Raw genomic sequence first — 12,111 nt, 5'->3', positions numbered from 1 at the left:
GATAGTGTCTGTCTCCCGAATCCAAACTGGAAGCTGGTTCCACAGAAGAGGGGCCTGAAAACTGAAGGCTCTGCCTCCCATTCTACTTTTAAATACTCTTTACAACAAGTTGGCCTGCAGTGTGAGAGTGAAGTGATATGGTACTACAAGGTCATTAAGATAAGATGCCAGCCTAGCATAGCCTAGATTTACAGGTCTAGCATAACGTATCGTCAGGGTGACTGAAAGCATTTGGCAGAGGCGGCATTTGTAACTTTTTGAAGCTACTGCACTCAAAAAAGTGAAATTGGCTGGTTATTGCATTTACTTACTTGAGTCTTACTTATAATTTGAACAAAATAATTTGATGTTTCTGTGGTATATGTAATCAAATCATTTACGATTTGTATGAAATTCAACAACTTAACAGTTGCTAAATTAATTCCTGTTAAAATGATGTGACATAATCCAGCAAAAATGGTTAGTTGCTTGGACTCAAATAAATAAATAAATGTAAATGTTTTAATTTACAAATATCAACATTGTTGTTGTTAACAAAAGTGTAAAGAAAATTTTTAAATCAAACCTTGTAACCATAGCTTTCCTACTTTTTTTATTTTTTAAGTATAGAACGACAGCTCGGTGGCAAGCACTGTTTCCTCGCAGCAAGAATGTCCTAAGTCCTAAGATCCACCAACTGGCCAGGGCCTTTCTGTGTGGTGTTAGCATAATTGTGTTTGCGTGGGTTCTCTCCAGGTACTCTGACTTCCTCCCACAGTCCAAAGACATGTGAGGTTACTTGATGATTCTAAATTGCCAATAAGTATGAACTGTGAATGTTAGTGCATATAGCTGTCTGTCCCACCTCAGCCATAGTCCTCTCACTCTATGACAGCTGGGAAAGGCTCGAGCCCCTCTAGCCTCCGGGATAAGCAGAGAAGAATGGACGGATGGGTTCCCTCCCTGAGCCTGGTTCTGCCAGAGGTTTCTTCATGTTAAAAGGGAGTTGTTCCCTTTTTTTGTTCATTTAAATATTTGTTTTTTTGTTTTGTTTTTGTTGTTTGTTTTTTTGGGGGTGGGGGGGGGGTGTTAGTGTGGACAGAGCTGTGGCTGTAAGGTTGTTAATACCTGTCATGTTGGTAATCTCAGGTGGGGAGTCTTAACAGCCTTGTTTAGCCTGTGGGACTGCTGAGGCAGCTGACAGACACTGGCAGGCCAACTAGAGCGCAGCTCTGGAGGTCGTTGAACCCATGGAATTAGACTTTTGGTCAGCTTTGATTGCTCTAGCAATCTAGTACAGGTGGCCATTTCAGCCTTGAGCTGAGGTGAAGAAAAAATGTAAAAAGTCATTGCCCTACAAATTGAGAATAAACACACACACACTTAAAGCAACAGTTTGTATAATGAGAAGGTTAAGCAAGTGTTTTGAAGCAGGTTTTTGTTACCATGGCTACAGGGATAATTATGTTTCTGTGCTTTTTGCATTTAAACCCACAAAGGTACCTAAAACAAGTCCCTTTGGTATTCTTTGTGTTCTTGTGTGTTACATTTTTAATTCTGATGCTCTGATGTAACTCGGCCTAATTAAAGTTTTCTGGTCACTCATTAGATAGTTGTTTTTTCTAGAAAAGGCAGAATGTGGAGCAGAGGACTTCAGTCCTGCTTAGACAAGCCAGTGATACCTTCTCACATATTTTGTAAAGCAACCTTTAAATCTGGAGGAGTTTCATTTGTGTTCTGCAGCCTTTTAATGTTTTCATGCACACATCAAATTTTTCTTCACTTGTCATTGTCGTTTATCGAGCTAATTTTTTCTTACCTGGTCACCTGTTGGGAGGTTCATCCGTCTGTCTGGTGAGAAGAGATGGAGCTGTGGACATTCGATATTCCACTCCAAAGTCCCAGAGGTCTGTACCTTTACTTTACTGTCTTTACTTTTCCACCAACTAACTACTTATGTCCAGTCAAAACTTCATAATCTGCCATTTATATAAAACAGAAACACTTGTTAAAGGTGATGAAGTGTTTTTGGGGTTTTTTTGGTAAAAATTATTTAAAACTGATTCTGTTATTGCTGTTGGTGCTTTTACAGTTCTGGACCCTAACCACAATGTTAATAACACATTTTCTTTTTCTTTAAATAACAACCATAGTTGGAATCCAAGAGATCAAATAACAGACAACTCAAAAATATATATAACAACTGCATTATTAGTGTTTGTGGTGTTTCTTTTAACTAATGTCATTATTTGATTAAATCTATTGTTTTAACCAAACCTACAGTATTATTTGAAGTTATAGTACCTGCTTATGGAGTACAGTAATACAGCAAAAGTACAATTTGGTTTTTGGTACAGTCATACTGAAGTTTTAGTCCAGTCACACTGATGTTTATTTGGGTTCATTTATTTTAAAATTTAGGGTTCTTAAAGTAAATTTAACTTTAAAATAGGTGGTACTCATTTACTTTGCTATAAGGAGTTCATGTGACTCAATTTTGAGTAAGTTGTTAGCTTAAGTTATTTAAAAATTCTGATACCATTAGATTTTAGATTAAATTAGATTTTTACAATAGAAATGGTGGTTACTTTCAAGGAGGTTAAGTGATTGTTTAGGTATGCTTGTCAGTGTGATCACAAGTAACTTATTTTTACAGGAATCATTTTAATACAGCTCAAAATACCACAAATCTTGACGTTCTCACAAAAAACCCAGCCTGATCTCATAGCAGTTCATGATATACTCATGACTACTAATCTACTGATTCCCGTTGCTGGCCCACATTTCACAACAGTATGTTGTGTCCTTGAGCACAATTTTTCTTCAGTCCACTCTATTTGTTTATTAAAAAAGTTAGATAAATTCTAGATGAACAATTAACAAAGAGTGTATTTGTTTTCATGGCAGATGTTGAACTTTGAGTTACATGTCAGTTTTTCACAAATCACTTGTATGATTTTTTTTATCCATTAAATTGCATGTATGTCATTTGATTAAGGTTCGTCATTTGAAACCTCTTGGTTAGGTTTTGAAAAAGTGATCTCAGTAAAATTATAAACCTTGTCACAGCTGGTGGTAAAACCTCCCTGCTTTTTCTGCAAAAATATGTGTTTTTGACACAAAATGCATTCCCTGCCAAAATGCATTACTTACAAATTTATGATAATTCATTTTTGACTATTTCCTACTCGTCACGGCTGCTACAACAGTCGTGTGGTGTTTGTGAAGGAAGGACCTAAATGCAGGCGAAGGCTGTGATTCGAGTGAGCGTTTTATTTACAGTGTCTGCACAGTGACAAAAACAGGAAATAATGATTGGGGAGCTACCAAAACCTAGAATGGGAAAACCAACGTCATGCAAACTCAAACTGAAAAACAAAACGCTAAACACTGTGATACCTGAAACCACGAGGAGACAAAAGGCACGGGAACACATGGCATGAGAGGCGGGGATGACACAGAGAAACACCAAGAAACGCAGAGGGCCCCTTCGCCTAATGTCCTGATGCAGTTGTGTACTGAATAATATAATGTCTGTGAGTATACTGATTTTGAAGTACTGTGTAAAATGTAATTAAGACCACAATGATAATGCTTTTGCTAAACATGGCTCAAACTCTCCTAGGTTTAAGTCATCATCTAACCATAGCTGTATTCATAAGATAAGAAATCTTGGTAATCCAGATCGAAGGACTAAAAAGTACTTTTTGTTTGCCTCTGAAGAAGGCAAGGACAAATTCCTTGGGCAAGTATTGGGATCATCGCTGAAAATGGCTTGAACCTTGTTTCTTTATATTTGGAAACATGTTTTTTATATGAGTAGATGAATTTTGAACAATTTGGCCAGTCTGAAAAACTTCACTGTGAATGATTTTAAAGCATCTCAGCAGTAAACAGAATCAGAATTACAATTATTGTTTCTTTTTGCATAAAAAAGGAATTTGTCTTGCTATCATGTTACAAACAGTCGCTTATAAATAAAAAAAATATGAATATTTAGCTATGAAAAACCTAATATTTATACCAATTTCACACATAACATATCACTCTCTCCACTAAGAAAAAGAGAGATTTTGAGGTTCGGGGCTTTTATGCTTTATTAAGTTTGTGAAATAGTCCAGCTGCATGGGGAAAAAAACTGGTACTGATGGACTGCAGCTTCCTGCAAGAGGTTAGTGGGACTAAAAATTTATGTAATGTGGGAATGGCAATCTCTCATGTCTGTCACAGACATACTAGTAGTACAAACTATACTGTGGTGGGTCCATCTTCTAGATTTAATGTTATGCCAAGAGAAAAAAAGTGGCTTTTTAACATATTGTCTGCCTAAATATAAATTTAATATATAAATATCCATGTAAAAGATGGTCATAGTTTCTGATTCTGAAAAGGAAAGCCAATGCAGAAGTGCCTGACACTTTCATTTTTTTTTTTTACCACGTCAGCAGAAGACCGCTCCTCTGGATGAAAAATCTAGTTTTGAAGTCTGTAGGAAACAACCTTAACATTAAGTTATTTTATGAGCTTTATACATACTTGATGAGTTTTGGTCTTACACCATAGTTTTAAGTCTTATAAATTCAACATGATGATCACCGTGTTAATGGTCCCACAGAAAAACAGAATAAAACACAGTGTGATTTGGGGCATTGTTACTTTATAATTGGCATGTTGCTATCATATAAGCATGGCACGTCTTTCAAAAAACTTGAGGACAATAGAAAAAATGCTTAGTGGAACTTTACTGGCCAGTGGGTGCATCACAGCTGGCATCATATATACATCATATCAGCAGCACAAACAATGCACCTTTTTGGACTTGGACCCCTCTGATGAACACTGATGAGCTCTTTTTTTCCTTCAGATTTCCCAACTTTGTCAACCAATCACAGATCTAGTTCTGTTAACGAGACCTTGGGACTCGGTGGTGTCACGTTCTTTATCATCCAGGGCCTCACAAGCCTCGATGAGAAAAAGATAATACTTTTTTCCATCCTGTTGCTGATTTACATCATGGTCCTGGGAGGAAACAGCATCATCATCTATGTGGTACAGAGAACAGTTTAATCAATATTGTCTTAGTCTAATAAAGAGTTGAGGATGAGGTGAGGATGTGACGATTACCATCTATGTCTTTCCTGCTGCAGGCACTGACGGATCCAAAGCTCAACTCTCCACTGTACTTCTTCCTCTGCAACCTCTCCTTTGTGGACATGGTCTACACCACAACCACCATCCCCAACATGCTATCTGGCTTACTGACAGATATCTTAACCATCTCTGTCCTGGGCTGCTTCCTCCAGATGTACTTCTTCATTCAGTTATCTGTTACAGGCCGTGCCATTCTCACAGTCATGGCATACGATCGCTACGTGGCGATCTGCAACCCTCTGCAATACAACAGCATCATGACCAGGCCTGTCCGACTGCTACTTGTTGCAGGAGCCTGGGGATTCGGTGCAATTTGCACTCTTCCTGTTACTGTGATTGCCTTTGAGAGGCCTTACTGTGGCCCAAATGTGGTGAAACATGCCTGGTGCGACCCATCTTCTGTAAGGCGGCTTGTGTGCAGTGACACCTCTTTGGATAACATTGTGTCTCTCTTATTTGCAATGGTGTCGCTGGTGACCACAGGTGTCTTCATACTCTCCTCCTACATCTTGATTGGTTTTTCCATATCCAGGATGGTTGTTGCTCAGAGGCTGAAGGCGCTCAGAACATGTTCTGCCCACCTGACTGTGGTGTCCATCTCTTATGCAGCAGCCTCATTTGTATACATTTCCTACCGAGTGGGAAACTTTTCATCAGAGGTAAAAACTTTGCTTTGCTTTCTCTGTAATGTCTCAGTGCAGTACTCTGTAAAGGTCTTGAGCCACCCCTATTTATTTATATTTTTGGTAGGAAAACAAGAAATACGTGCAGAGATTTACTGAAACAAACAGACCAAAATGGAAATACAGTATCAATGACAAAAACAGCATTTGGACATTTCTAATGAGCTGTCGATATTTGCTATAACCACATTTATTCTCCACCTTTTCTTCTTCAGCAGAACCAGGACTCTCATGGACAAGATTTCATGTAAACTCCCCTGAGTGGGTTAGGGTACTTGTTGTTTCTAAATTGGCCTAGGTGTGAATGAGAGCGTGAGATGAGCAAAAAAGAAGCCAGTGGCTAAAGAAGAAATTTGAAAGACTTTCAGAAATCCTGGAGAACTATTGGTTAAGACTACTTTAAAGGAAAACATAAAGAAATGTGGTTTAACACTTTTGCACATTACTATACGTCAAAGGTTTTAAAGTGTCAGAAGAAACAACATTAACAGTAACATTAAGAGTTTGGTGACATTGCTCAAAGTAAGTCTAAAGAGCTTGGAAACAAAGCTGGACTTCTTTAACTTTCTTGAAGGCAATTCCCCTTTCATTTGAGAAGCTTCTTTAGTTGAGAAGCTTGAAGTCATCTAGGTCATCCTACCACGACCTGGATGACTGAGAACCTACACAGACATATTGCCTCAAAATAAGGTACATTTGTTCCACTTGTGTTTTCATTTAGGGCTGAGCCCAGAGAGTTAACAGCCAGTGTTGGGAAAGTTAATTTTAAAGTGTATTCCACTACAGATATATTACAGATTTATTACTATTACTGAAGGCTACTCGCCATTACAATGCCAACTAGATCATTAAATCTTAATATAATCTTAATATAAAATGGACATTAGGTAAGGCTGCACTTCTTGCAGTGATCGTGTATAGGAGACTGTTTCTGTATCAGTCTAAGAAGCTTGGAAAGCTTCTCATCTGAGAAGCTTCTTGAGTTCTGACTATGATGACCTGGATAACTGAGAACCTTCACAGACATAGTTCTGGATCAGTAATATGTTTTCTTTTTATCTGTTAATAATCATGTGGAACTGCACATGATTATTTGCAGCTAGCAAGTTGTTAATGCTATCCATCAGTCTAAAACCACCATGTTAATATGTGGAGATCCTGAAGGCTGCTCAAAAAAGATAATATTTTAAATATTTGTTCAATTAAAATTAGTTCAAATTATTCTTTTTTTCTTAAAGAAATCTGCTACATCATGTATAATTTATGTCATGTGTAATTTCCATTGCAAATATCAATCACAGCTAAATTAAGAGGGGATGGCAGTAAAAAGCTGTGATGTCATCAAGTACAGTGCCGTTCCAATTGTGGAACGATCGCACTGCGTTCTCAGGAAGTCTGGACTCCTGTGTGAACTTACGAAGTCCGGACACGCGAAAATGCGAGTACGGACTCGTGTACAGTGGCTTGCAAAAGTATTCGCCCCCCTTGAACTTTTTTTGTCACATTACAGCCACAAACATGAATCAATGTTATTGGAATTCCAGGTGAAAGACCAACACAAAGTGGTGCACACGTGAGAAGTGGAACGAAAATCAGACATGATTCCAAACATTTTTTACAAATAAATAACTGCAAAGTGGGGTGTGCGTAATTATTCAGCCCCCTTTGGTCTGAGTGCAGTCAGTTGCCCATAGACGTTGCCTGATGAGTGCTAATGACTAATGACTTTTTCATAAAAGATGGCGCCGGTGAGGTTGGCTGCCGTCACGACTGCTCCGACCCCAAGCATTTCACTACATATCGTACTTTGTATGACTGTGTACGTGAAAAATAAAATTTGAATTTGAATTTAAATAGAGTGCACCTGTGTGTGATCTAATGTCAGTACAAATACAGCTGCTCTGTGACGGCCTCAGAGGTTGTCTAGGAGAATATTGGGAGCAACAACACCATGAAGTCCAAAGAACACAGCAGACAGGTCAGGGATAAAGTTATTGAGAAATTTAAAGCAGGCTTAGGCTACAAAAAGATTTCCCAAGCCTTGAATATCCCACGGAGCACTGTTCAAGCGATCATTCAGAAATGGAAGGAGTATGGCACAACTGTAGCCCTACCAAGACAAGGCCGTCCACCTAAACTCACAGGCCGAACAAGGAGAGCGCTGATCAGAAATGCAGCCAAGAGGCCCATGGTGACTCTGGACGAGCTGCAGAGATCTACAGCTCAGGTGGGGGAATCTGTCCATAGGACAACTATTAGTCGTGCACTGCACAAAGTTGGCCTTTATGGAAGAGCGGCAAGAAGAAAGCCACTGTTAACAGAAAACCAGAAGAAGTCCCGTTTGCAGTTTGCCACAAGCCCTGTGGGGACACAGCAAACATGTGGAAGAAGCTGCTCTGGTCAGATGAGACCAAAATGCAAAACGCTATGTGTAACTAACACTGCACATCACTCTGAACCATCCCCACTGTCAGATATGGTGGTGGCAGCATCATGCTCTGGGGGGGCTTCTCTTCAGCAGGGACAGGGAAGCTGGTCAGAGTTAATGGGAAGATGGATGGAGCCAAATACAGGGCAGTCTTGGAAGAAAAGACTTGAGACTGGGGCGGAGGTTCAGCTTCCAGCATCAACGACCCCAAACATAAAGCCAGGAAACAATGGGATGGTTTAAAACAAAACATATCCATGTGTTAGACTGGCCCAGTCAAAGTCCAGATCTAAATCCAATCAAGAATCTGTGGCAAGATCTGAAAACTGCTGTTCACAAACGCTGTGCATCTAATCTGACTGAGCTGGGGCTGTTTTGCAAAGAAGAATGAGCAAAGATTTCAGTCTGTAGATGTGCAAACCTGGTAGAGACAGACCCTAAAAGACTGGCAGCTGGAACTGCAGCAAAAGGTGGTTCTACAAAGTATCGACTCAGGGGGCTGAATAATTACGCACACCCCACTTTGCAGTTATTTATTTGTAAAAAATGTTTGGAGTCATGTGTGATTTTGTTTCCACTTCTCACGTGTGCAACACTTTGTGTTGGTCTTTCACCTGGAATTCCAATAAAACTGATTCATGTTTGTGGCTGTAATGTGACAAAATGTGGAAAAGTTCAAGGGGGCCGAATACTTTTGCAAGCCACTGTACATGAGGATTTAGAAAAGGCCTAACAATCTGCAAACTACCCTCAGCTAACGCCAGCTAACAATGTTAGCTCGGTATGGAGTATCCTTCATTAAAAGTAATAAAAATCACACAGCAATAGTGCATCAAAGATACTGAAGTTTCGCCCATCCCATTCTTCTTATGAGGTGGTGTTGGAATTTCCAAGAAATGCATTCCTGCCCGTGCACTGCTGGCTGTTGGGCTGGCTCTGGGTCAGCCCAAAAGCTGATGCCACCAACATTAACAGGACACTTACATTACAGCCTCTTATTATGTGTTTTGTTTGGGTTTCCAGCAATCAGAATCAGGTAAACTTTATTAATACCAGATGGAAATTGTTAAAAAGAAGAAGAAAAAGGGCCTGCTGCGAATTGTACTCGAACTCAGGCCGGCTGCTCATAGCCATGCGATATATGACTACGTGCACCTGCGCCAAGTGCGTTTAATCACCAAAATTGGAGAAGGCATAGAGAGGGGATAGCCTAATATATGAAGCCAGAAACGATTGCTGTGTATTCTATTTATTTCAGCAAAGTAACTGTATTCTGATTACCACCTATTTAAATGGTAACTGTAACAGAATACAGTTACTCATATTTTGTATTTTAAATACATAACGCCGGTACATGTATTCTGTTACTCCCCAACACTCTTGACAACCAGGTGATATGTTAAATCACCTTGTGGATACAATAAACCACGACAAACCAAAAAGTACTTGCATCATTACTGTGATAACATGTTGATATGACTTCCACCACAGAGCTGGATACTTTCATAATGTTTCTGGTTTAAATCCCAGGGAAAAAAAAGTCATGCCAGTTTTTACCAAGGGCCATGCAGCATGACTCCTGGGTAAAAAACCATTCATGCTAAAGGACCAGATGGACCAGCAATGTCATCCTCGAGTATATAAACAGATGAATTAAGCATTACATCTGACTCTGTTTCAGGTGCGGATCATTGTGTCTGTGCTGTACTCTGCTCTGACTCCCTTCCTGAACCCGATGATCTACAGTCTGAGGAACAAAGAGCTGCGAGAGTCTATCAGAAGAACTTTGAGCAGGTTCAGACCTGCTGCTGTGTTACCCACCAAGAAAATCAGCACTTTGTCCTGAACAAGTGTCTGACACAAATCATTTTTAGAAATGGTGATCTTTTAATTACATGGTTGATTGTGCCAATATTAATAATAGATGTCCAATTGTTTATGTACTGATGAGCTCATATATAAAATCTACTGATAAAGTACTGCATTAATTAGTTAACATTTTGTCATTTTGGTTCCCTTGTCTCTGTCACTTTCTTTTAATGTTTGAAATAAAGTCAATGTTAACACAACCTTTACACGTTTTTACATTTCTCTTCAGCTACAGCAGACAGTACAGCAGTAAGCTGTGAATCTTGAAGCTGTTATATTGTTAAATAGTGGTTAACAGAGACTACATGAGTTATCTGGGTCATTCATGAAGTGATTGGCTTACACCCAAGTGTTCTTATGACTATTTTACAGTTAAATAATAATTCATATATAATTATTATAATTATTACAGAGAATTTGTTAAGCAGTTCCTGACCCAAGTGGAGGAGTTTAAGTATCTCGGGGTCTTGTTCACGAGTGACGGGAGAAGGGAGCTGGAGATTGACAGACGTACTGGTCTGTTGTGGTGAAGAGAGAGCTGAGTGTAAAAGCGAAGCTCTCGATTTACCGGTCGATCTACGTCCCTACCCTCACCTATGGTCCACGAGCTCTGGGTAGTGACCGAAAGAATGAGATCGCGAATACAAGTGGCGGAAATGGGCTTCCTCCAAAGGGTGGCTGGCCTCTCCCTTTGAGATAGGTTGAGAAGTTCGGCCATTCAGGAGGGGCTCAGAGTAGAGCAGCTGCTCCTCCACATCGAAAGGAGCCAGTTGAGGAGGTTCAGGCATCTGACAAGGATGCCTCCTGGGTGAGGTGTTCCAGGCATGTCCCACTGGGAGGAGGCCCCGGGGCAGACCCAGGACACGCTGGAGTGATTATATCTCAGCTGGCCTGGGAATGCCTTGGTGTTCCCCCGGACAAGCTGGAGGAGGTGGCTGGGGAGAGGGAGGTCTGGGCTTCTCTGCTTGGGCTGCTGCCCCCGTGACCCGGTCCCAGAGAAGCAGAAGAAGATGGATGGATGGATTATTAAGAAATTTGTGATTGACAAAATGCCCAAGTATCATTAACATTAATTTTGCACAGAACTTCTTTTTGCAAGAATCTTAAAATCTGGTAGATAAAGCTCAGTGGCCTTTGTTGAGGGAACTAGTGTGACACTAACTTCAGTTAAAGTTACAGTTGGCTGTTTGTTTTTTCTTTTTCTTTTTTTTCTTTTTTTTTACAAAAAACTGATGCAATTTCATAGACTTAGAATTAATTTATTAAAAATACATAGAAGCCAGTCTCCTGAATTGAAGCCGTGCAGGGCTCTAACACACCAAAATGTGCATAAACGTGCTCATTCCATAGGATTATGCACTTAAATTGACAGCACTAAGAAAACACAATTTAGTTCACTGCGATCAGCACTTCACTCTCACACTGCAGGCCAACTTGTTGTAAAGAGTATTTAAAAGTAGAATGGGAGGCAGAGCCTTCAGTTTTCAGGCCCCTCTTCCGTGGAACCAGCTTCCAGAATTCGGGAGACTACTTTTAAGATTAGGCTTCAAACTTTCCTTTTTACTTAATCAAATAGTTAGGGCTGGACCAGGTGACCCTGAATCCTCCCTTAGTTATGCTGCAATGGGTGTAGACTGTTAGATTTGTATTGTTGATTGTCATTTATGCTTAGAAACATTTACCCACATATGCTTAGAAGTGTATAATCATTTGTAGACTGAAAGAATGTCTCATCCTAGGAGGTCTGTAACAGCTCTGTGTAGCATGAAGGGGGAGTGCGTTCACTCCCTCTACAGAGTGTTCCGGCGTAGATCACACCTCCTAGGAGAGGTCGTATCTTTTCTTATTGATTTATGGTATAGCAAGCACACGTATATCTGTTTAAGTATAAGAGCCTTTTGTTCAGATGGACCGCTAGACTCCTGGTACCAGCTTTGGGGGGTCTTCACAGGGTCACATCTGGACCTCACACACACACACACACACACACACACACACACA

The 12,111-nt window shown here is 40.0% G+C and overlaps 1 protein-coding gene across 1 annotated transcript in view; it reads left to right on the top strand.

Annotated features, from left to right (window-relative positions):
* The window catches only part of or6at1 (odorant receptor, family 6, subfamily AT, member 1), a 16,153-nt gene extending 6,066 nt beyond the window's left edge, over positions 1-10,087 (top strand). Inside the window, exons 5-7 of the mRNA XM_013915439.1 lie at positions 4,872-5,028; positions 5,127-5,789; positions 9,923-10,087. Of these exons, the coding sequence (XP_013770893.1) occupies positions 4,872-5,028; positions 5,127-5,789; positions 9,923-10,087 (985 nt within the window). The remainder of the gene's footprint in view (positions 1-4,871; positions 5,029-5,126; positions 5,790-9,922) is intronic.
* The last annotated feature ends 2,024 nt before the right edge of the window (positions 10,088-12,111 follow it).

This window comes from Pundamilia nyererei, unplaced genomic scaffold (genome assembly GCF_000239375.1).
Source record: "Pundamilia nyererei isolate P.nyererei 1_Seehausen unplaced genomic scaffold, PunNye1.0 scaffold00304, whole genome shotgun sequence".
In the NCBI taxonomy this organism is placed as follows: Eukaryota; Metazoa; Chordata; class Actinopteri; order Cichliformes; family Cichlidae; genus Pundamilia; species Pundamilia nyererei.
Note: the sequence above shows the minus strand (reverse complement) of the source record. Positions and strands in the feature narration are given on the sequence as shown.